The 26,629-nt window shown below is 38.1% G+C and overlaps 2 protein-coding genes and 1 long non-coding RNA gene across 7 annotated transcripts in view; 1 reads left to right on the top strand and 2 right to left on the bottom strand.

Annotated features, from left to right (window-relative positions):
• Positions 1–26,629, bottom strand: part of LOC129051817 (zinc finger protein 729-like) — a 54,291-nt gene that overhangs the window by 4,038 nt on the left and 23,624 nt on the right.
• Positions 68–25,680, bottom strand: LOC100433721 (zinc finger protein 85). Of its 5 annotated transcripts, XR_010138577.1 has the most exons (6): positions 25,510–25,680; positions 14,772–14,898; positions 13,885–13,983; positions 13,148–13,240; positions 1,213–1,253; positions 68–156 (listed from the first exon to the last, which is right to left on the bottom strand). XR_010138577.1 is itself a non-coding variant. In XM_024237282.3 (5 exons), the coding sequence occupies exons 1-4, from the start codon at positions 25,510–25,512 to the stop codon at positions 1,225–1,227; spliced, it is 258 nt and encodes an 85-aa protein (XP_024093050.3). In that variant the 5' UTR covers positions 25,513–25,680; the 3' UTR covers positions 68–156; positions 1,213–1,224. The 5 variants fall into 5 exon arrangements, 4 of the variants coding, with proteins under 4 accessions (XP_024093050.3, XP_063576109.1, XP_054396062.2 ...); XM_024237282.3 differs by lacking the exon at positions 13,148–13,240; XM_063720039.1 differs by lacking the exons at positions 68–156; positions 1,213–1,253; positions 13,148–13,240 and adding an exon at positions 6,731–9,164.
• On the top strand, positions 15,355–22,051 carry LOC134760705 (uncharacterized). The gene is made up of 3 exons (XR_010138597.1): positions 15,355–15,496; positions 21,030–21,280; positions 21,784–22,051. It is a non-coding gene; the product is annotated as an uncharacterized LOC134760705 (long non-coding RNA).

The raw sequence follows: 26,629 nt of genomic DNA, 5'->3' as shown, positions 1-26,629 counted from the left end.
CTTTGTGCATCTTACACTCATCCACACTTTCACAGCCTTTTCTTAATGGTAAATTCTCATGTCTACATTTTCCATATCTTTTCAGTGTCGCTTTTTGGAAAGAATCTTTTATATTCTGCTCTGGCCAAAGGTCTTGGGCAAAATGAGAACACATAACTGAAAGAAATAAAAATGACAAATTAATGCACTTGCTAGACTTAGATGAAGATAGTTTACAAATGTAACATATAAAACTAAACAAACTACATTAAGATGGCATAGCAAAATACCATAGGCCCTAAATCCTTCATAGACATATAAATGTAATGAAAACATACTGACCAAAATACATTGGTGGAAAATTTATAAATGAGTTAAGTGAGTACGGGCCCCAGGTGAGCATAATGCAAAGAGCCACATAGGAAAAAAAAGTTTGTTACATTTACAACACAGCTCTTTCGGCTGCCCAATGTAACACAGTGCCTTTAGAAGTAAATTGGCAACTCTTGGTTTCTTTTATAAAAGACAAGAAAAATGGCGGCAAAAACATTTTTATTTCTGGTTTCTAGGGACTTTTCCAGACACTGGTTTCTGTACTGAAAGAAATGGTATACATTGGAATGGCAGTTTGAGTCTGCTGAGATCAAAGGTAAATGCTATAGCAGCAAAGAGACTGCAATACTATAGGCAGGAAATAGTTGTAGCAAATGATTACTGACTATTAAGAAGAAACATGCACAAACTCCTTTAACTAAAAAAACCTAAAAAATTTCAGACAAGACACATCCTAAGAACATGTTAGAGAAACTCTCAGAATCTCTATCCAAGACAACTGGTTTCAGACTATGCCAGGACAGAGCTATATTATAAAGATTGTTACAGGTAGTTTGTTTTTAATGTGTAAATTTCAATGAAAGATTACAATGTATATAAAATATTAGGGCAATATAGCCCCATCAGAAATATAAAAATTTCAGGAAGCTATCATTAAAAATAAACATATACAAATTAGTTTTAAAAACTTGAATAATATTCAATGAGGAAAATAGAAACACAGACAACTATTGAAAATCAGAAGAATGAGGATAACAACAAAAATATTAAAAATATCAAAAAACAGAAATTGTGGAGGTGAAAAATATAAAAATAATTTAATATAAGAAAAAATGATGTAAAAATGAAGAAGCTCAACAAACTAGAATACACACAAAGATATTTATAACAAACACATACATGAGTGGAATTTCAAGTCACAAAGTAGAGAATCCTGAAAGCTGCAAGATAAAAATGATGGGTCATTTATAAGCATAGTCTTATGAGAAAACTAGTAAATTTGTCATGAAAATTTTGCAAGCCAGAAGGGAACTGTGTGATATTATAATAGTCCTGAAATTAGTAAAAAAAAGTATATTGGCACTGCATATGCCCTGTATATCAAAGATGCTGAAAATAACATAATGTAAGAAAACAACACATTATTATATAAAAATGCATAACTTTCTGGGAAAGATATGCACATATCCAAAATTAGAATTCCTTAGCATTATTATAATGGTGCCAAAAACATTTTTAGTTATTCTCTACAAGTTGAAAAATAAAAACACTAATTATTATAAACACCCATTAATGTACTTACAACATAAAGATATAATTAGCAACATCGATAAGAAAGTTGAGGGCAGATATAATGAGATTTTTTCTATACCACTAAAGTTCATTTTTTACCAGAATTAAATATGCTGTTGCATCTTTTAGAGATTTTATGTAATCCCCAAGGTACCACAAAAAAATCTGTATAGAGGTATAAAATTTCAAAAAGTGAAAGCGTATTAGTACAAAAATAAAAACAACACAAAGAAAGAAAGAGAGAAAATTGGGAACAAAGATACAAGAATCAAATAAAACAATAAAATAACATTTGTCAGTCTTTCTGTTTCAGAAAATTAAATATATATAAAATTAACTTTTTAATTAAAAGACATACTTTCAATAAAGGGATTTATTAAAAAAAAATTAAAAACCAGGATTCAACTTGCCTTTCTACAAGGGTCAGTTGAGATCTAATGATAAAGAAAAACTGAAAGTGGCAAGATGGAAGTAGACATTCCATGCAAATTTTAACCAAATGAGAGCAGAAGAGGTCAAGCTACGTCTTAAGTTAATACTGTCATATTTTATAAAATTTACTTTAAAGTCAAAACTCCAAAGAGACAAAGAAGGATATTAAACAATAATAGATTCACTCACTGGGAACCTCTGAAAAATTTCTATATACATTTGTGGTGTGTGTGTGTGTGTGTGTATCTCACATTAAAGTTCCAAATATATAAAGCAAATAATGCCAGAACTGATGAAACACATAGAGTGCAATATAATTATAGTAAGATATTTCAATACCTACTTTCTATAATAAAAATAAAACAAGACAGAATATTAGAAGGGAAGAGATAACTTTAAGGCAATATAAAACAATTACTTCTAACAGAGGTATAGAGAACACTCCTCAGTAACATCAGGATATACACATTTCTCAATAGCTCATACAACATTCTTTTTGATAGACCACATGATAGGACAAAAAAGAAGTCTTAACAAATTTTTAAAACTAAAATTTTATAAATTACTCTTTATGATAAAAATGGAATCGGTATAATTAATGTTGTAAAGATGTTCATACTGCTTAATGTAATCTGCAGATTTAAGGCAATGTTTTTAAAACTTGTCATTGCATTTTTGAAGAAATAGAAACAGCAACCTCAGAAGTATATGGAATCTCAAAAGACAATAAAGTACCCAACAATCTTCAAAAAAAGAAACAACGTCTGAGGCATTACAGTTCCTGATTTCAAACACAGCACAAAGCTACAAAATTAAAACAACTTGGTATAAGTATAAAGCTGAAAAGGTAGACTAATAAGAGAATGCAGTACATACATAATGTATATGTCATATAAAGAGTCATTTGCTTACCCATAATTATTGCAGCATTGTTACTGAAAGCCAATGGGTGAAAGCAATGCAAATTTCTGTCACTAAACCATTCAGCAGATTTAATTTGAAATATAAAAGTACTGGAATAGGCCAGGTGCGGTGGCTCAAACCTGTAATCCCAGCACTTTGGGAGGCCAAGGCAGGTGGATCACTTGAGGTCAGGAGTTTGAGACCAGCGTGTCCAACATGGTGAAACCCCACCTCCACTAAAAATACAAAAATTAGCTGGGCATGGTGGTGCATGCTTGTAATCTCAGCTACTTGAGAGGCTGAGGCAGGAGAATTGCTTGAACCCAGGAGGCGGAAGTTGCAGTGAGCCAAGATTGCACCATTGCACTCTGCACTCCAGCCTGGGTGACAGAGGGAAACTCCATCTCAAAAAAACAAAAAACAAAATACTGGAATATCCCTCAGTTTTCAAAAAGCAGGAAATATTCTGACAACTGTAAAGATAAGTTTTGATGACATTATGCCAAATAAAATGAGCCAGCCACAGAAAGACAGAGATTGTATAAGATATTTAAAGTAGTTACAACCTTAGACAAGGAAAACAGAGTGGTGTTTGAAAAGTGCCACAAAATAGGAAAAATTGGTAGTTGTTTAATGTATATTCAGATTCAGCTTTACAAGATAAAAACATTTTGGTGATATGTTGTATAACAATGTCAATATAATTAAGATGACTAAACTGAATATTTAAAAATATTTTATTATAAATTTTGTTATGTTTTTGATAAGTAAAAATAAACAGAAATACCTAAAAAAGATACAGAGTAATGATAGTTTTTATATTATCTTAAAATTCAAAAGTGTTTCTCCCACACAGAATATAGATTCACAAATAAATAAGATGATAAAAGTAGAAGAATTTTTATGACTACTCACCCACACAGGATTAAACAACCATTCACAACCAAACTACACAACAAATACACAAGTTATAGGAAAATAGAAATAATATTTATACAGGCAAACAAACATAAACACATTAGCAACAGACATATGGCTGATTCATATTTGATTTTGCTTCACACTCATAAATTGCAGAGTTAAATATTTTCATACACAATATAAACTAAAACATCCAAACACAATTAACTAATGTGAGCTGGAATACCCTTAAATATAAAACACAAAAATATAAAAGAGCAAAACAAAATTAAAACATGAAATGTAAAACTTACTGGACACTGTCAAGTAGAACAATATATTCATGAAAAAAATCATAGAAGAATATAGCAAAAAAGTAATACAGAGGTTACTTGAAGATTAAAAAAAGCTGAGAACTTTCCAAATTATGATGTAATAAAAAATCATTAACCAATACTACTTGAAAATGTTTATAATTATATATTAATTAATATAATATATAAGTATATAAAAATATATAATATACTACTAATTATAATGATTTTACTTCAAAAACAAGATAAAAACAAAGACTTTTCAAAATAAAAGGTGAGGGTATTCATCACCCCTAGCACAGTCCTACAAAAACTGCTACATGGTTGCCAGGCACAGTGGCTCATGCCTGTAAATCCTACAGTTTTAAGAGGCCAAGGCAGTCACATCACTTGAGACTAGGAGTTGAAGATCAGCCTGAGCACACAGTGAGACACTGCATACAAAATAAAAAAGAAAGGCTAAATGAACCCATTATTTTAAAAAATAAAATGATGCTGAACAGCATCATAAAAACATATATAAATAAAAAACTCTCTATTAATTATAAATACATCAACACATATAAAATTATTTATTATCAAAATAATGGTGCATAAAATGCTTAAATTTCCTCTGTAGAATATGAAAAACAAAATATAAATCTGTTAATAGATACACAACATAAAATAATATTTAATACCAATAACAAACTGGAAAATATAGAGTCATATAAGCTGAAAGTAACAATGGAAAAACATTTTATTACATGCAAATATAACCACAATTGAGTGAGACACTCATAATTATATTAGACATTATATGCTTTAAGTCAAGTACTAGCATCAGACAAAGATTGATATTATACAATAGTAAGATGGGTCAATTTACCAGGAACCTATAACTGTTATGCCTATTTATTTATGTGTATATGTATATACAACATTAGGGCTCCAAAATATATAAAGCAAATACTGACAAAAGTGAAGCAAGAAATACTTAGCAACATAATAATTGTAGACATCAAGACCCCATTTTTAATAATAGAAAATTCAGAGAAAAGATCAATAAGAAAACAGAAAACTTAGACAACGTTACAGAATATATTATTTTGCACATAGAGGAATACCTGAGAGTGGATAATTTATAAATAAAAAAGGTTTGTTTGGCTCATGGTTGGGCAGACTGTACGTGTGTGCCGGCATCTGCCTCTGGCGGAAGGTTTCAGTAAGCTTCCACAATGGTGGAAGGCCAAGAGTAAGTGGACATATCACATAGTAAAAGACAGAACCAAATGTGAGGTGAAGGAGCCAGGTTCTTTTAATGAGGCAGCTTTCATTTGAATTAACAATGTAAACTTTTTGATTACCAAGAGGATGGTACAAAGCCATTCATGAGAAATTTGCCCCATGATCTAAAACATCTCCCACCAGGTTCCATATCCAACACTGAGGATTACATTGCAGCATGAGATTTGAAGAACATGAACATCTAAACCACATCACAGACCAACTAGGATTAACAGACACGTACAAAACTTTTTAGTCAAAAGCAAGAGAATACACAATATTCTTATTTGCACCTTGTGTATTCTGTTAGGACACATAAGAAATCTTATTAAATTTAAGAATACTGGCTGGGTGAAGAGGCTCATACCTACAATCCCAACACTTTGGGAGACCAAGGTGGGAGGATCATTTGGAGCCAGAAGTTTGAGACTAGACTGGGCAACAAAGTGAGACCCTATCTCTACAAATAATCAAAAAATTAGCCAGGCATAGTACTGCATGTCTGTAGTCCAAGCTACTCGGGAGGCTGAGGTGGAAGAATCACTTGACCCCAGAAGGTTGAGGCTGCAGTGGGCCAAAATCATGCTACTGCATTCCAGACTGGGTGACAGAGTAAGATTCTGTGTCAAAATAACAATGACAACAACAACAAATAAATTTAAGCAGACAAAAATTACACACTGTGTGTTTTCTTACCAAAATTGAATGCAACTAGGAATTAAAAGCAAAAGTAAAACTGGAAAATCCAAAATTATGTAAAAATAAAACACACGCTTCAACATATTCTTGCTCAAGGTTCAAAAAAATTAATTTTTCAAAGATGTCAATACAAACTACAGTGGCAAACAAATTCAATATAATCTAACTAGAAATCCCAATACCACAATTTTTTACAGAAATATTGTTTAAAATTTGATTATAAACTATAGCCAAACACCCATGAAAAAGAACAGAGGCATTATACTTCTTGATTTAAAAACACAATAGGCTGGCAAGGTGGCTCACGTCTGTAATCCCAGCACTTTGGGAGGCCAAGACAGGTGGATCATGAGGTCAGGAGTTCGAGACCAGTCTGGCCAACATACTGAAACCCTGTCTCTACCAAGAATACAAAAAATTAGCCAGGTGTGGTGGTGGGTGCCTGTAATCCCAGCTACTCAGGAGGCTGAGGCAGGAGAATCACTTGAACCTGAAAGGCAGAGGTTGCAGTGAGCTGAGATTATGCCATTGCACTCCAGCCCGGGAGACAGTGAGAGATTCCGTCTCAGGAAAAAAAAAAAAAAAAAAAAAAAATTGACAATAATAATAATAATAATAAAAGCTATGATAACAAAAACAATGTGGTACTGACACAAAAACAGATAAACAGATGAAAGAACAGAATAGAGAGCACAGAAATAAACTCTTCTGTATATGATCAAATGATCTTGTAAAGTTGCCATGAGCACACAATAGAAAAAAAGATAATCTCTTCAAGACATAATGTTGAAAACTGGATATCAACATGGATACAATGAAGATGGATTATTTCCTTGAACCACATATGAAAAACATTTTTAAATAAAATACCCAGATATAAAAATAAAGGGGGAAAGACATGACATTGGTCTTGGCACTATTTTCCTAGATATGACATTAAATGCATGAACAACAAAGAAAAGAACGGTAAAATTTAACTGCACTACACTTCAAAGTTTCTGCACATCAAAGAAAACATTCAATAGAGTGACAATGCCTCCTAGGAAATAGGTAAAAATATTTGCAAATCACATATCATAGAAGTTAATATTGAGAATATATAACCAACTTGTAAAACTGAACAATAAAGTTGAATAATTTTATTTAGGAATGAACAAATAATTGAACTAAATTTGTCTCAAAAAGAATACACAAATGGGAAAAAGCATTTGAAAGGAAATGCGGCCAGGCACGGTGGCTCATGCCAGTAATCCCAGCACTTTGGGAGGCTGAGACGGGTGGATCACTTGAGGTCAGGAGTTCGAGACCAGCATAACCAACATGGTGAAACCCCGTCTCTACTAAAAATACAAAAATTAGCCGAGTGTTGCGGCATGTGCCTGTAATCCCAGCTACTTGAGAGGCTGAGGAGAACTGCTTGAACCCCGGAGGCAGAGGTTGCAGTGAGCTCAGATCACGCTACTGCACACCAGCCTGGAGCAAGACTCCATCTGGGGCAGGAAGGGTGGGGGGAGGGAAGAAAGGAAATGCAAAATTACTGATTTGTAGAGAAATGCATAAAAATCACAATGAATAACAAAATCACTTCACACCCATTAGAATGGCCACTACAAAATATCAAAAAAACCCCACCAAATTTGTTGCTGATGCAATGAAAATAAAACCCATATTAATTGGTGGAAAACAAGGATGCAGTCATTATTTTAAAATGTTATAAATGTTCCTCAGATAATTAAAACTGGAATTATCATTAAGTACAGCAATCACATTTATGAATGTATATCCGAAATATGCAACACAGAACCTGGGAGACATATTTGAGCATCCATGTTTATTGTACCAGTATTTACATAAGCCAAAAAATTGAAGCAACCCAGATGTCCCTTGATTTATAAACACATCAAAAAATGTAACATATACATACAATGAAATATTTTTTCAGATTTAAAACAGATTATCTTGTAACAATTTAAGATAACCTTTGAGAATATTATGTCACTTAAAATAAGCTAGTAATAAATGATAGAAACTATATTTTTCTAGTTATATGAGATATCTTAAGTGGTCACACTCAAAAAAACAGAAAGTGGAAGGGTGTTTGTCAAGGGCACCAGAGAGGGTAAAATGGGTTGCTGTTACTTAATGGGTATTGAGTTTTTGTTTTATAAGATGTAAAATTTCTAGAAGTCTTTTGCATAACAATGTGAATATACTTAACATTCCTGAAATATAAAGCTATTTTTGTTTTTTGGAGACAGGGTCTCACTTCATCACCTAAACTGGAGTGCAGTGGCACAATTATGGTTGACTATAGCCTGAAATTCCCAGGCTCAAGTAATCCTCTTTCTTCAATCTTCCAAAGATCTGGGACCACAGGTGCACAACAAAATGCCAGGCCATTTTAAAGAAAATTTGTAGAGAAGGAGTCTCCATATGTTGCCCAGGGTGGTCTCAAACTTTTGGGTTCAAGTTACCCTCTTGTCTTGGCCTCTCCAAATCTCTGGGATTACAGATGTGAGCCACAACCATGCCTGGCCCTAAAATGCACACTTCAATAGATTTAAGATGACAAACTTTATGCGTTTTAAAAACAATTTTTCTAAAGAAAAAAACTGAAAACAATATAGAATTATAAATCTTTTCAGGAATTACCTTCATATCACAAAAGTGTTTTTTTTTTCACATAAAGGAAATATATATTCATTATTAAACACATGGTAAAAATAAGACTATCTCCATAATTAATCACTTAAACAAGATGAAACAACCATTGAAAATCAGCTAAGAGGTCAGGCATGGTGGCTCACATCTGTAATTTACCCCAGCACTTTGGGAGGCCAAGGTGGGCGGATCACCTGCGGTCAGGAGTTCGAGAGAAGCCTTACCAACATGGAGAAACCCCGTCTCTACTAAAAATACAAAATTACCTGGGTGTGGTGGTGCATACCTGTAATCCCAGCAACTCGGGAGGCTGAGGCAAGAGAATCGCTTGAATCCAGAAGGCAGAGATTGCGGTGAGCTGAGATTGTGCCATTGCACTCCAGACTGGGGGTCATATTTACAGATAGGCACACACACATATATAATCAGATTGTATTAGACATATGGCTGATTTACATCTTAATTAAACCTCACATTGACTTAACGTGTACAAACAGAATTGCAAGTTATCTAAAATTATAATGTGTAAGTAAAACCAAAAAACACAATAAACTGATGTTAAGAAACCTAGACTACCTGGGCGTGGTGGCTTAGGCCTGTAATCTCAGCACGTTGGGAGGCCGAGGTGGGTGGGTCACTAGGTAAGGAGTTCGAGACCAGCCTGGCCAATATAGTGAAACCCCATCTCTACTAAATATACAAAAATTAGCCAGGCATGCTGGTGTGTGCCTGTAGTCCCAGCTACTTGGGAGGCTGAGGCAGAAGAATCGCTTGAACTGGAAGGCAGAGGTTGCAGTGAGCTGAGATCACACCACTGCACTCCAGCCTGGGTGACAGAGCAAGACTCTGTCTCAAAAAACAAAACAAAACAGAAAACAAGCCTACACTTAAAAAACACACTAATACAGAACTGCAAGACAGTAATAAATGTTTACTCCTACACTCTGGTTTGCAATATTGATGTACCATTAAGAAAGAATGTGTCTAGACAACAATATTTGACTGTGTACTCATGCAAAGCAGGTATTTTGAATCATTGGCAGGCACTGTATGGCAGTAAAATTTCAGAGAAAATGCAGTATAAGCATAAACAGAATATTGTAATGAGAAACTTTCTATAATCATTTAAAAGAAACGAGATAAATTTTGTTTTAAATATATGCATTTTTACACAAAATGAAACTGCTGCAATCCAAATTTAGAAGCAAATAGCCTTATACTGCTAAATAAAATACACACACACACACATATATATATACACACAAACACACACATATATAGCAGAATATGGTTAGAGCCTCTGATATATAAAACAAATATTTGGGAATAAATTATGCTATTATTTAGATTTAGGCTGAAGAAAGTGGGTGAATATCCTCTAATTCCGTTTTGCCTGCAGCAAACTTAAATTTATAAGTAACTATTTTAATAAATATGGAGTGCCTACTAATTGTATAATTTACTTCAGGCATAACATGTAAATTCTAGCATATTGTTCTAAATGTCTGAATCTAAAATTACAGACAAGTTTGAAATGAAAAATAGAAAGAAAAATGTATATAGAGAGTAACATCAGCAAGATGGAAAAATAAAAGGTGCCCTACTTTCTTATGCCCCAACAGCAAGAAAATTTTTTCAGCCAATTGTGACAAAAATGCCCTTATGAGAGAGCCAGGCATCATGGCTCACCCCTATAATGACAGCTACATGGTACACTGAGGTTGGAGAATTGCTTCAGGCCAGGATTTCAACAGCATCCTAGGACAAATGCGGTGGCTCACGCCTGTAATTCCAGCACTTTGGAAGGTTGAGGTGGGAAGGTTAAGGTCATAAGTTCAAGATCAGCTTATCCAATGTGGCAAAACCATTGCCTAAAAATACAAAAATTTTTTGTATTTATTCTACTAAAAATACAAAAATTAGCCCTGTGTGGTGGTGTGTGCCTGTAATTTCAGCTACTTAGGAGGCTGAGGCATGATAATCACTTAAACCCAGGAGGAGATGGGAGTGAGCCAAGATATGCCACTGCACTAAAGCCTGTGTGACAGAGTGAGACTCCGTCTCAAAAACAAAAAACAAGACTAGCCTGGGTTCTGAAGCAAGACCCCATCTCCAAAATAAGTGCCTTTAAGAGCTTTGAGATCCAGGGAGGGACTTGTGAAACTGATAAAGCCCAAGATTGAGGAGTATACTTTTCAGAAGGCAGGCCCTCATTCAGGTGGCAAACTACAGAAACTCTGTTCTTGACTATAGACCAAAGAAATGGCCCACCCAGCTTGGTCATCCCAAACTCCTGCTAGCCACAGTATGAAAGAGGCCCTGCCCTTCCAGAGGCCTGGAGGAAGACACCAATTTATAGACATGCAGACAGGCCTGCAGACCTTGGCCTTTACTGTGATCCCCAAAGCAGTTTAATGACTCAGTTCCAGCTCCCTAAGCCACAGTTTATGGCCAGTTCTGCCTACATAGAAACCCACAGTGTCCCGGAGAAATGCTCTCTGGTATTCAGTGAAAGCCATACTCATCCACATCCTGATATAAGCCCTGCCATTAGCAGACTCGACTGCAGAAACCTGCCCTAGTGTCTGCTCTATATATAGAAGTCCTGAAAGATATTCAGTTTGTCCAAAAATAAAATGGGAGTTACAGCTACCCAAGCCTCTTATAACAAACCAACTAAAGGTGGACCCTAGTGCAGACCCAGCAGCCTTCTGATCAAGCTACAATTCCTCTGCACTATAGATCCAGTGGGCATCCCATCACCCTGGGGGTCCAACGGAAGATCTTTACCTTCTGAAACTGGTTTATGAAAACTTGAAGAGGGCCAGGCGCTGAGGCTCATGCCTATAATCCAAGCACTTTGGGAGGCTGAGGTGGGTGGATCACGAGGTCAGGAGTTTGAGACCCACCTGGCCAATATGGTGAAACTTCGTCTCTACTAAAATACAAAAAATTGGCCAGACATTGTGGTGCACGCCTTTAGTCACAGCTGCTTGGGAGGCTGAGGCAGGGGAATCACTTGAACCCAGGAGGCGGAGGTTGCAGTGAGCCGAGATCGTGCCACTGCACTCCAGCCTGATGACAGAGTGAGACTCCATCTCAAAAACAAAAAACAAAAAACAAAAACCCAAAAAACAAAACAAAAAAACCCCAAAAACTTGAAGAGCTGTTTGCTCATTCAAATTCATACACACCAATGCAAAACTATACTGTGCTCATTGTAAAATATGAAATAGAGGTTCCTCTTCAAATGGACTTTCCTCCTCATGTAATTAGGAATAAATAGTAACTTCTCTTAGAAGCAAAATGTATTCAAAGACCTGTGCTGACATTATCAGATATCTGCTAGCCATAATAAACAATTCAATGCTTTGTGTTCTTAGCTCCCACATTTTATCCTAAATATTTGCCTTGTCATGCTTATACTGGTCCAAGCAAGCATTAGGTCATAGCCTGTTCCTATTCCTTATTTGGAGGTGTTTTTACCTTTCTCAGCATTCCACAAGTTGCTCTCTCCTTCCTTTGTTTTCCTCTGCCTTTGCCTCTTTTAGAAAGTTCTAAGTCACTAGCCAACTGGGACAAATAAAGAATGTGAGGTCCTGTTGTATAGCCAATGGAAACCGGACATAGCAGTAGGGTGGACTCATCAGGTTATAAATGACCCTGCCTCCTTTGTTTAGTGTATTCTCGTGGCAAAACTGCTGACGAGTATACTCTTTCTGCAGAAAGTAAACTAGCCTTGCTGAGAGATCCTTTGTCTCTCAAAGGATTTTTGTGACACCAAGCACCCATTCCCAATACGATTGTCAATGTTTCTATTTTATTATAGCACTGGAAGTATGTGGCAGAAGAATTAGTCAAAAAATTGTTTTAAAGCCATTGAAATTGAAGACAAATAAGTAAAAGTTGCTGGTTGTAGATCATATAATCTTATATATAGAAAACCATGAATAGTACATTAAAACCTGTCTAAACTAATAAATACACTCAGTAAATTAGCAAAATATAAAATTAACATACAAGTATAAATTAGGGTTCCATATACATAAAACAAACTATCTGATAAAGAAAACAATCTTTTTTATAATAGCATCAAAATAATAAATTTCTGAGAACAAATTTAACCAAAGAGGTAAAACATTTTTACACTGGAAGATAAAATATATCATAGAAAGGAACTAGAGAAGACACAAATTTTAAAATATTTTATGTCTATGGATTGAAAGAATAAATACTGTTAAAGTGACATGTTATACAAAGTAACATATAGATTCAACAAACTCCCTATCAAAATTCTAGTGGTAGCCAGGCATGGTGGCTCATGCCTGTAATCCTAGCACTTTGGGAGGCCAAGGCAGGTGGATCACCTGAGGTTGGGAGTTTGAGACCAGCCTGACCAACATGGAGAAACCCTGAGGCAGAGGTTGCGGTGAGCCGAGATCACACCATTGCACTCCAGCCTGGGTAACAAGAGCGGAAAAAAAAAAAAAAAATTCTAGTGGCATCTTTTACAGTAATGAAAAATACAATTCTAAAACATACATGAAACTATAATAAACTTTGAATAGCCAAAGCAATCTTGAGGTAAAAGAACAAAGCATAGGGGCATCATACTTTATAATTTCAAACTATATTTCAAGACTGTAGTAATACAAACAGGATGTAATGTGCAGAAAAATGAACAAAAAAACTCCCAATGGAACAGAAACCACTACTCACATATTTCAAACATGATGCCAAAATACAATTAAAAATATTGTTTAACACAGACTTTTTCAAAATTATGCAGATATTTGTGTGTCCCCCAAAACAATGAAAAAGCAGTCAGACTGTGCAGTCTCTTATATGCCATGAAGAGGACTTTGGCTCTAACTGCAAACTTGAAGATCACCGAAGGGAAATTAGAATCCTTAGAAAATTTAAAAGCATAAGACAGAAGATGCCCCCATGTGAGAGCAAAAAAGAAAGAAAGAAATCTCAGGCTTCTGAGAAACTATTTTCTTTGGAACACAGCTTCCTAAATCACATTTTAAGGACTGGCTTTCTCTTTGGCCTTTGGACCTCTCATGTGTCATCTGTTGTATTCATTTTCACTTTCACCTACCTGTGGGTTTGGCCACCATGATCTCACGTCTCTTCATACTCCATGCCTCTTTTCCTTGCTCCAGACAAGTGATCAGGTCTGGCTTAGAAACAGCAATACCTGTTTTATTAAAAATAAATAATATAAATCTTGCTTATATTTTCTAATGACCAATCTAGTAATGTGCTTAGCTAGTAAATTAATCCCAAAATACTAATTTATAACAGATATTTCCAAATATTTAAAAAATATTTTTGATTTGTAGGTTTTTTTTTTTTTTTTGAGATGGGGTCTCGCTCTCGCTCTGTCACCTAGGCTGGAGTGCAATGGTGTGATCTCATCTTACTGCAAGCTCCACCTCCTGAGTTCACGCCATTCTCCTACCTCAGCCTCCTGAGTAGCCGAGACTACAGGTGCCTGCCACCACGCCCAGCTAATTTTTTGTATTTTTAGTAGAGACGGGGTTTCACCATGTTATCCAGGATGGTCTTGATTTCCTGACCTCGTGATCCGTCCACCTCAGCCTCCCAAAGTGCTGGGATTACAGGCAGGAGCCACCACGCCTGGCCCAGTTTCTTAATTTTACTATCCAGTACTATTGAATCAAAAATTGGTGTTGGCAATTACATTTTAAGGTGTGGGCAAAAATATTTTATGCCACTAAATTTGTGGAATTTAATAATCTAGAGTGAAGGATACAGATCAGCTCAGGAATTTGGAAAGTTAAGGTCAAAATGAAACATCTTGCAGAAATTCTTTTCTACATGTATTAATCCCCAAGATTTTCTTGAAAACAGGGATCTGAAACTAATTTATGCAAAGCACACTTTACCAGAAAAACATTCCACAAATAAAAGAAATAAAACCTTTAGGGCATATTAGAAATTGTGTATTGAAGTTATCCTCACCCAGGAAGACCAGGTTTCTGTAGTTCTCTAACATCATATTCCTATATAAATTCTGCTGTGCTGTGTCCAGGCATTGCCACTCCTCCAGAGAGAATTCTATGGCCACATCCCTAAATGTCAATGGTCCCTGACACACACAAACACACAGACACACAGACACACACACACACACACACACACACACATATAATTACCAACTGGTTATGAAAAGCATTTTTAATTTGACTCAAGACGAAATGAGAGAGTACAGGTAACTCTTTCTGACTTACAGGAGTGACTAAAATTATAAAATAAAATAATTTTTTTAACACACAAATATTCTCTAATATATTTTTTAACTCCAAGAAAAGAGAGTGGCATAAGATCCACAATATCAGTGTATACATGATACTTTTCTGGATGATATAGTATAAAATTAAGGGCATAAAATGTGTATTTTGGAATGCTGTATATGCATTCTACAGAATGAGTTGTGTATATTTTTCAGATGGAAAAGACAGGTTGAGTTAGAAGGTACTTTTTAAATTTTAATGTGTACAATAAGCTGGAGAACTTGTTAATGCAGATTATTTTTTTCAGATGATCTGGAATAAAGTCTGATTGTCTGAACTTCTAACAAGCTCACCAGTAAGGTTAATGTTTTTGGCCAAGAAGAATATTTTGTCAAGCATCCAATAAGGGGAAGAGCCTGTGTTTTTCCTAATTTTTCTGACCTGTAAACAAAGGTAAGAGCTTTGACTTTCCAAAGACAGATATATGCAAAAAAAACCTATGAAAAAAGGGCAGCTGCTGGATTAACTGTGATGGTTTATGCACATTAGCTGCATTAAGATAATAATGAAGAAAAAATAATTAACTCTATAGTGACAAAATCTGTCAGAGAGCTCTTTAACCAAGTGAATCATTAACATGAACTGCACTAGGACAATTTTTTTTTTTTTTTTGAGATGGAGTCTCGCTCTGTTGCCCAGGCTGGAGTGCAGTGGTGCAATCTCAGCTCACTGCAAGCTCCGCCTCCTGGGTTCACAGCATTCTCCCGCCTCAGCCTCCCAAGTAGCTGGGACCACAGGTGCCCGCCACCATGCCCGGCTAATTTTTCTTTTTTTTTTGTATTTTTAGTAGAGACAGGGTTTCACCATTCCCAGGATGGTCTCGATCTCCTGACCTTGTGATCCGCCTGTCTTGGCCTCCCAAAGTGCTGGGATTACAGGCTGAGCCACCGCGCCCATCCTAAGACAAATTTTTAGGATGTGTTGATGCACATGAAATGACACAGCATCACAGCTGTGATACTGCTCCTCCAAAACTATAGTCTGAATTTTAACATTAAAATATCAGTTTTATGCAAAGTTCAGGATACAGATATCTTTCCTGTTCCATAATTTGTAATAGTAATTTTAAGTCATCTCTCTTTAGCACCCTAGAGAGCAGGTATCTCCTGACAAATTTTTTTTTAGAACTTTCCGGGTGATAAATGTCATCTTGTTTAACTAAGCATTTCCTTGATCCTGTTTTGCACAGACGTAATGGAGAATACAGATGGAACCTCAACATTACATGTTTTCCATCTTTACAAATGACTCCAGGTTTCCCCCAATAGAAATCTTGAGTAACCACACCTTTTCATGTTCAAGAGCCACAAAGCGAACATTTTTAATAGTGCAGATTATAAATTTGTGGTAGGAATTCTGCATGGCATATAAGAAGCCACGATGTAAAGAATGTAGAAAGGGCTCTGGTTATATAGAAAAAAATACTTTTCAGACACCCTTGACTATCATAAGAATTTTTAAAAGTAGTTAAACTCTTTAGGGAGGAGTAATACAATAGAGAAGTAATGATTTGCATGGCATTCTAGGAGGCAAAGTGGACACAGCTCTTGATCTGAGACATGTTTTGCTTTAAAAAAAAAAAGCAATTTTTTTTCCTCTTTCTCCTCCTTTTCTGGGAATCCTTTCCAGATGAGATTCTTTGAACAAATTACAGCTGCATGTTGAGAATATGTCTTTAAAGATGTCAGCATCACCTGCTTATCTGCTACCACCAGACCCACAGGCAGAAGCATCAAGACCTGCAGAAAAAGCTCACTCATTTCTGTCCTTTATAATGGAAGAGATTCAGGAACAATGAGCTGCTCCATGGATATCAAAATACGTTTCACTTTTCCCGTTCTCAGGTGCCCTCCCCTGTCATAGACACCAGCAATTTCTGCTACAATAATGAAAATATGGGCCATGGCCAGGCTTGGTGGCTCATGCCTGTAATCCCAGTACTTTGGGAGGCCGAGGCAGGCAGATCATGAGGTCAGAAGATTGAGACCATCCTGGCTAACACGATGAAACAGCATCTCTACTAAAAATACAAAAAGTTAGCCAGGTGTGGTGGCATGTGCCTGTAGTCCCAACTACTCAGGAGGCTGAAGCAAGAGAATCACTTGAACCCAGGAGGCAGAGGTTGCAGGGAGCCGAGATTGCACCACTGCACTCCAGTGAAACTCCATCTCAAAAAAAAAAAAAAAGAAAAGAAAAAAGAAAAAGAAAATATGGGCCACATTGCTCTGTCCCTACCAAACCCAAACAGAAACAGTTCTGTGGCCACCCTTTAGTGCAAAGGTGGAACTTAACTCACGAATGTACCTGGAACACCTGATACTTGATTCTGGCCTCAACTTAAGAGTCACATGAGGCACTTCATTACTACAACATGGCTGCTTCGCCCTAGAACAATAAACAGAATCTGTGGAAAGGCCACAAGTAATGAGATTTCTGCAAATTGGCCATGGAATCCTAATGAGAAGCCTGGGCTGATAACCACTTAGCTAAGCATTGCCTCTCAAGTTTTAATGAGCTTATAAATCACTTGGTAATTTTGGCTCCATCCTATGTAATGTGATTCTGCAGGTTTGAAAAGAGTCCATGAATAGGTAACAACGCTGTCAGTGCTGATGTTGCTTCCCTTGGGCTCATTATTAGCATTAGAGAAAGCAGGCACAGCAAAGGTTCCCTTACACTCAGCACTCTTGTCACAACCAAATACTTCTGGTACAAATAAAGACAACCCATCTCTGCCAGGCGCAGTGGCTCATGCGTGTAATCTCAGCACTTTGGGAGGCCGAGGCGGGTGGATCACCAGAGGTCGGGAGTTTGAGACCAGCCTGACCAACATGGAGAAACCCAGTCTCTACTAAAAATACAAAAAATTAGCTGGGTGTGGTGGTGCATGCCTGTAATCCCAGCTACTGGGGAGGCTGAGGCAGAAGAATCACTTGAACCTGGGAGGCAGAGGTTGCGGTGGGCCAAGATCGTGCCATTGCACTCCAGTCTGGGCAGCAAGAGCGAAACTCTGTCTCTAAATAAATAAATAAAATCCATCTCCATCCTAAAATATCATATTCTTTGCTGGCTCATTAAAGTTTACAGAGGAAACAGAAGGCAGCAATGTCTGAATAAGCCTGCATTTGGCAACAACATGTACACATGTACTAATGCAAGATATATTAAGCAGGAACTATGTACTCAAAAGGATGTTAAAAAGCACTGTGTTGGCCATAACACATTACGTGATTTCATCATCATAACACCCTGAAAGATGTTATTGTTTAATAATTCTTAGGATTTAAATAAAGAGCCCAGCCTTTCCATTTCTTCTTGTTTCTCTGTCATTGATTTTTTTTTTAATTGCATAGAAGAAAAGTTAAATATAGACAGATGAGAGGAATACAGAAAGGAAAGTTTAATGTATTTTAGAGAAGTTTTTACTGTGTTTGTATTTAATTTTATGTGACTTGCAGAGCAACTACTGGATTTGCAAAAATAGAAAACAGGTTGTTAAACAGAATGTTTCTGCAAGCACTCGCTTTAATACAGAATTTAAAAATTAAGACCCTAAAATACATAATTTATTTTTACCATTTATCTGTTTTGGGGTTGAAGGAAATTGTGAGCATTAACTCTAGAAAGGCAGAAGGATTCACCAGACAAAAACTCTGAACTCTTTTTTTTTTTTTTAGTTGGAGTCTTGCTCTGTCACCCAGGCTGGAGTGCAATGGCATGATCTCAGCTCACTGCAACCTCCGCCTCCTGGGTTCAAGAGATTCTCCTGCCTCAGCCTCCCAAGTAAGTGGGATTATGGGTGCATGCCAGCATACCAGGGTAATTTTTGTATTTTTTTAAGTAGAGATGGGGTTTCACCATGTTGGTCAGGCTGGTCTTGAACTCCTGACCTTATGATCTGCCTGCTTTGGCCTCCCAAAGTGCTGGGATTACAGGCATAAGCCACTGCGTCTTGCCCAAAACTCTGATTTCTTCTAACAAATTGTGTGAGGCAAGACTCCAGGGTGGGGCCAGACCTAAATAAGGCCTCCAAATAGGTTAAATCTAAACAGAACTGGGGCAGGTAGAGGACCCTATGTAGAATTCTGTTCTCTATGCCACTGGGGTATTTCCAGTTCTGTTTTTCCTAAGCTTACCTAAGAGAAACTTAAATCCTAGAGTTTGTGTAATCTTAATCTTTTTAAGCCAAGCCACTGCCCCCTCAATTTTATAACATATACTAAGAAATTTAAAGAAATATTTTAAGGTTTTCTAGGGTAATTTTATTATAAGATATATATGTATTCTTAGCAAGGTAAAAGAAATAGAAATAGGCTGGGTGCAGTGGCTCATGCCTGTAATCCCAGCATTTTTGGAGGCTGAGGTGGGATCACAAGGTCAGGAGTTAGAGACCAGCCTGGCCAAAATGATGAAGCCCTGTCTCTACTAAAAATACAAAAATTAGCCAGGTGTGGTGGTGTGCACCTGTAGTCTCAGCTACTTGGGAGGCTGAGGCAGAAGAATTGCCTGAGCCTGGGAGGCGGAGGTTGCAGTTAGCTGAGATCATGCCATTGCACTCCGGCCTGGGTGACAGAGCAAGACTATGTCTCAAAAAAAAGAAGAGATCAGAGTTTTTGTCTGGTGAATCCTGTCACTGTACTCCAGCCTGGGTGACAGAGCAACACTCTATCTCAAAAAAAAAAAAAAAAAGTAAGAGCTAAATAGCTAAATAAGAACACGTACACAAAAAAAGAAACAACAGACACTGAGGCCTAGTAAGGGTGGAGGGTGAGATGACAAGGAGAATTTGAATAAATATTTGTTTGGTGCTATGCTTAGTACCTCTCTGACAAAATAATCTACACCAAACCCCCATGACACAATTTTACCTATATAAGAATCCTGCATGTGTACCCCTGAACCAAAATCAAAAGTTAAAAGAAAAAAACTTCATGGGTGGGGTAAAGTGCAATGTAGGTGGAAGGACTGCAGGTTTTTGCTACAGATAGTGGTCCCGGTGGGGCTGTACTCTGATTTATTTGTGCCTGTGCAGGCAGATGAGATTATGAACAGGTGGTCCAGAACCCTAGGTTGGTGGAGAAAACAGTTTGCTGCTGCAGATTCAGTGTCTAGGGGTTGGGATATGCCAGGAGACTTGTAGACACTCTTGTGGGATTTTGGCAAGAAATACTAGGATCCACAATGCTGTGGTGAAATTCCTGAGGATGATGACTAGTCTTGAGAGGGATGTGGACACGTCAATGTCTAGTGTGTGTTTGTGAGTGGGTGGGACTCCTGTGGTAGCACCTGCAAGAAAAGGGGGTCTGTCATCAGAGGTCCTTTCCTCTAAGTTTTCAGTCCACAGTCACCCTGGGAGGAGACCTGGAATCACAAGACAATGGGCAGTGTGACAGCCTGTGGACAGGAGAGCAGAGCCTCCCCTTCCCAGACACCCAGAGTTCCATTCAAGGCCAGGCCTCTGTGATATCTTTTTTCTGGTGTCAAATCTATAGAGTTTGCTGAACACTAATCAATTCTCCAGCACCTACTCATTATCTGAACTTTGAATTCTGACACCACCCAGAGTCAGCACTGACCCTGATTCAGGGTTCAGTCCCACAACACTGCCCTCATTACAGATGCCAGTCACAAACCCCTAGGCCCAACTATGCTTCTGAGCTACTGTTTAAAATTTGGGGATTCCCATATCCTCCCTCTAGTTCAATAATTTGATAGAGCTACTCACAGAACCCAGCAAACTCTGTAGTTTATTATAAAAGATATGACCCAGAAAAAGTCAAATGAAAGAAATATATAGGACAAAGAAAAGAGGTGGGGAAAAATGAAACACATACATAATCCTGGAAAATAGCTGTGATTAATAAAATTCATCCTTTGTGTGCTCCAGCAACAGTTTATGAAAAGAAACACTTTTTTTTTTCCTCAGATGGAGTCTTGCCCTGTCACCAGGGTGGAGTGTAGTGGCATGATCTCGACTCACTGCAACCTCCGCCTGCCAGTTCAAGCAATTCTTCTGCCTCAGCCTCCCAAGTAGCTGGGACTACAAGCACACACCACCACGCCCAGCTAATTTTTGTATTTTTAGTAGAGACAGGGTTTCACCATCTAGGCCAAGCTGGTCTTGAACTCCTGACCTCGTGATCCTCACGCCTCAGCCTCCCAGTGTTGGGATTACAGGTGCGAGCCACCATGCCCGACCAGAAACACCCTTCTTATTATGACTTAGAAGGCACTCCCTTTTCTTACCTATCACATAGCCAGATACATACTCTACACATTTTCTTCCTTTTCTCATTAAAAAATGAGCTGAATTTGTCTTCACTGGTCTAAATAAAATACTTTTTTTTTTTTTTTGAGACAGTTTTGATCTTGTTGCCCAGGCTGGAGTGCAATGGCATGATAACAGCTCACCACAACCTCCGCCTCCTGGGTTCCAGGGATTCTCCTGCCTCCGCCTCCTGAGTAGCTGGGATTACAGGCATGCACCACCACGCCTGGCTAATTTTGTATTTTTAGTAGAGATGGGGTTTCTCTGTGTTGGTCAGGCTGGTCTCAAACTCCTGACCTCAGGTGAAATGCCCACCTCAGCCTCCCAAAGTGCTGGGATTACAGGCGTGAGCCACCACACACAGAAATAAAATACTTCTTAATCAAACTTTACTGAATTTTTTTTCCCACAGGCTCCTGAACTTTGAGCTACCGTGAGTGTGAGTCAACATACAACCCCATTTTATGTCCCTCCTACAAACATGCTGACTTCAGGGTAAAACATTCTCTGATCTAAAATCTGATTTTTTTCACACTCCATTTGTCACTCCCTTCCCACCTTTTTTCTAATCTTTTATGCTCCTCCCTAGGAAACAAAGCCTTTGTCTGCCTAAACTTTGCAAGCTATAAAGATGATATAGTTAGTACCTCCTCTTGTTGCAATATTCCTTTGGAATTCAATTTTTTTTACACAAGTCTAACTTTGTTTTATTTTACAAAGTCTAGAAATTGCCTCAAAACAATAAAAAACTTTATCATCAGTAAGACCCTCTCAGTTTCCTTTCATCTTAACCTTAACTGCATCTGCCTGTGGGGCCCCAGCCTTCCAGGGCTTTGGAGCTTCTCTCAGGATGGAAAGACTTCTTCCATGGCTGGGGTGAGCAGGCTGGGACTTCTGCAGGGGAGGCTCCCCAGAAAGAACTAACTGGGCCTTTAATAACCTTTTTTTTTGTAGGCTCAATATTAGCCTTAGGTTGGAGTCACTGGGTTCAAGCTTTAATTTCCATGTCAGATTTACTCCCTTGGCTTTTGAAACTGTTTGAAAACTCCAATGAAATCACTCAAACGGAGTGTTCACATAAAAAAAGAAAATTTTTGGTGCTTACATTTTATACCACAATTTGAAAAACAAAAGCATTTATTCCTTTCAGATGATAAACGTATTATTTTATTATTTCTATAAAAAATCATGTAGTAAACAATTAGTCATGGGAACACTTCTAGGAGGTACCAAGTTTCATCTCATAAAATTTAGCATGAAACTTAAAAATCAAGATAACAGGATATGGGACAGAAATACTCACTCACAACTTTACCCTGCAAAAAGAGAAATTTGTGTTTTCATGAATCTATGTAACTCACCAATTATATACCATATTTTCTTGTGGAAATCTATTTATTTTTTACAGCCAAAATGGAAGAGAGGGTTTTCCTAATTTTTTCCTTGATAACATTCTAAAAGCTAAGCCTTGGAATTCTGTTTAAAATCACCCAGCCATAAGCACACCTGAGAAAATTTTTAAATTCACTCTGACAAAGGAAAAGGTAAATGAGAATTCTTAAAAAATGGTTAAAATGATTAGATTTTAATTTTTTTCTAAAACCCACTTCTTTTACACCCTGTACAAATATTTTTGTCCCTTTTAAACTTTACTAATTAAATGCAATTTACAATTAAAAGAAGCTGAAGTCAAAATAAATGAACAAATCTTTTCAAGGTGACAAACCCACGGAGTGACAGTACTGATTAGAAAACAGATGTGTCTGACCTATGTGTCAAGTCAGGCCACTCAATCACTTGAAAGATTCTCCCAACCCCTCCTGCTCACTGAAGTTCTCAATGACTAACCTCTCAAGAGACACTACACTATGCCCCAGTGCCTGCCCCAAGTGCATTTTACTTTGCAAATTCTTGCACCATCTCACTGGGGTGACTTTTTTTTTGTCTTTTGGGATACTATTTTTTCTTTCACAAATCTTAGAGAATCCAGGGGGTAAAAATTATTTCTGCATTTTTCTCTCAATGTGTCTCCAAGAAATAGAAGCTGGGTTGGGAGAAGTCAATCGTTTTTTTTTTTTTTTTTTTTTTGATACAGAGTCTCGCTCTTTTGCCCAGGCTAGAGTGCAGCGGCGCGATCTTGGCTCACTGCAACCTCCGCCTCCTGGGTTCAAGCAATTCTTCTGCCTCAACCTCCCTAGTAGCTGGGATTACAGGTGTGTGCCACCATGCCTGGCTAATTTTTGTATTTTTAGTAGAGATGGGGTTTCACCATATTGGCCATGCTGGTCTCAAACTCCTGACCTCGTGATTCGCCCGCCTCGGTCTCCCAAAGTGCTGGGATTACAGGTGTGAGCCACCGTGCCCAGCTGGGTGAAGTCAATCTTAATGTCTCAAGGAGTTAGCCTTTCAAAGGAAGAGTACACCAGGAGACTGCACTCAGACCCAGGGTATCTACCTGCTCCCTTGATAGGATACACTTCATACCTCAGGTTGTCCTGAGAGAAAATGACCCAGGAGCTGATATTCACTAGACACTCTAGCCAACATAGCCACCATGGTGGGCATCTTGGTTTATCCCCATACAGTACTGAAAACCCAGGACCAGGAAAAAACTGAAGAGTGGCTGATGACCCATCACCCCATAAAGTCTCCAAACGGAAACCTTGACCCAACAACATTCTGATAAGAACTCTGTGCCTAGGGAAGATAAAAGGAAAGGAGACACAGAGATTTTTTTTACAATATGGTGTCAGGGATTATTATTCACTTTCTTCTCATGGGAAATATTTACAAACAGAAGACAATTTTTTAAACAGTGCCATCCAATGTTTTGTCAAAGAATTATTAATTGAAATATAATAAAATGTACAATAAAGGACAAATGATAATGTGTATCAGAGAGGGGAAGGTGGCATTTTGGAATGTCAATGACACTGGAAATTTAGTATTTTACTGTAAATCAGAGTTAATCTGGAAGAACAGGGAGTAAGAAGTAGACTTGAGACCCTGCTTGGGAAACATGTGAAAAATGCAGGGGAAAAGAAGTCCCCTGTGGACTGTGAAAATAATTTGGTGGCAGGCAATTAGACTGAGGTGGCTCTAGTCCCTGGGGTCCTCCTTTTTAAAAAAATCTAACTAAAATAGCATTTTTTAGTGAATTATCACATCGGGGAAAACAAAATTCAGGCTTAACCAACTATAAACTGCCAATTAAATTCTGATCACATAACCAGAAAATTGCCAACACGATCGTACTTATTAAGAGCTACATAACTGTACCTAACCAATTACTAAATTTGATTTTCTTCATCATGCACCTTATAAAAGTCTTTTATTCAAGCTCCTCCCATGGACCACAAACTACAAACCATAGCTGAGTGCTCTACAATACCTGAACCACTTTTTAAGTTATTTAATATTTTTGCGGTGACTCCTATACATTTTTTTTTTGAGACGGAGTTTCACTCTTGTTGCCCAGGCTGGAGTGCAGTGGCGCGATCTAGGCTCACTGCAACCTCTGCCTCCCAGGTTCAAGCAATTCTCCTGCCTCAAACTCCTGAGTAGCTGGGATTGCAGGCGCGCGCCACGACGCCCGGCTAATTTTTGTATTTTTAAAAATTGAGACGGGGTTTCACCATGTTGGCCAGAATGGTCTTGAACTCCTGACCTCAGATGATCCGCCCGCCTCGGCTTCCCAAAGTGCTGAAATTACAGGCGTGAGCCACCGTGCCCGTCCCCCCATACATTTTTAACAGAAAAAAAGAGGAACTGGGAACCCCACAGCCCAAAGCTCTTCCCTTTCATGAACCTGCACCCCGAGTCGGGATTCTCCTCTGACAACCCTCCCGCGGTCCCTGCTCAATCTGGGAGAGACGCGGTGCTGCGAATGCAGAGCTGCCCAGAGAGGGCTCCAGTCCAGGGCACAGTCACTGCGCAGGGAAGAGACAGGACGCCCGGGCCGGCGGTCAGCGCAGCCGCCATCTTATGGCTGGAGGGACTGGAGCCGAGATGGGCAAAAAGAACTCGGAGCGCAGATTGTGGAGCTGACTACATGGAGGCCTGAGTCCCGCCACAGCCGCTTCCTACCGGTTTCAACCAACCCCTTTCCCCCTCGGGATGGCGGACCTGGCACTCTTACCATTTCTAGGCTTCCAGGGGGTCCCGGCGTCTTAGCTGTGGATCTCCCAATACCTGCAGGTCACAGGGCCATAGAGGCTGGGCCTCTACGAGCAGAGAACACAGAGCAGGAAAGAAGATCTGGAGCTCAGGCTGCAGCGAGAGACAAAGGCCCCGCCACATCCCGGATGCCGCCCTATCCGCTCCAGCTGCGTTCCTGATTGGACGGTTCCCAGCCCAGCGTCTCTGATTGGATGATATTTAAGGCACCTTCTTTTCAGGCCCTGAGTGACAGAAGATGTGATCAGATGCTGGGCTGAAAGAAGAAAGAGTGACAGCCTAGGCTGCAGCCTTTTCAGACAGGGCTTCCTTCCTGAGCTGAGCCAGGCCCACACCAGAGAGTATTTGCCCTTAACCTTGTGTATCAATTTATATGCATTCAAAAATAATATATTATATGGCTATTCACAAATGAACAAAGTATAACATCAATTGTTCTAAAATTTTAGATTTTATGACCTTCCTGTATTCTGGTCCTTTGAGCAGGCAATCCTCTGAAATAAAATGTGAGTCACATGTGAATTTTAAATTTTCTACTAGCCAAACTTTAAAAAGAAAGAAGAAACAAGTGGAATTGATTGTAACAATTTATGTAACCCAATATATTCAAAATATTTTCATTTTAATATGTGAGCAATATGTAATTATTAATGAAATATAAATACATTTGAAAAAATCTTTGAAACTAATTCTGTATTTTATCTTTCTAGCATATCACAGTTCAGACCATCCACATTCCAGGCACCCAGTAGCCACACATGGCCAATAGCTGCCACATTGAAGTACAGCTGTGATGTCAGTGGGGATGGAGGGCCTGTTTCTGCCACAGGTGAGGGGACAGCCTCTATTTATCAACGTCTCTTTTCAGTTCCGAGGGTGAAACAAATAGTGGCTATAGAAAAAGCTGATGGCAGCAGGAATAAATCACAGGTAAACCACTGCTTACCACCTGTTGCCCACCTTTCTTTCAGAGATCAGACAGTGAACAAAGGATGATGGGCCACAGGAGAAAAAAAAACTATGTCTTCAGATCTGTTCACAGTCTTGACCTTTAATGTTTACATAGGAAGAAAATAGATTAA

This window comes from Pongo abelii, chromosome 20, assembly GCF_028885655.2.
Source record: "Pongo abelii isolate AG06213 chromosome 20, NHGRI_mPonAbe1-v2.0_pri, whole genome shotgun sequence".
In the NCBI taxonomy this organism is placed as follows: domain Eukaryota; kingdom Metazoa; phylum Chordata; class Mammalia; order Primates; family Hominidae; genus Pongo; species Pongo abelii.
This window is presented reverse-complemented; position numbering and strand designations above follow the sequence as displayed.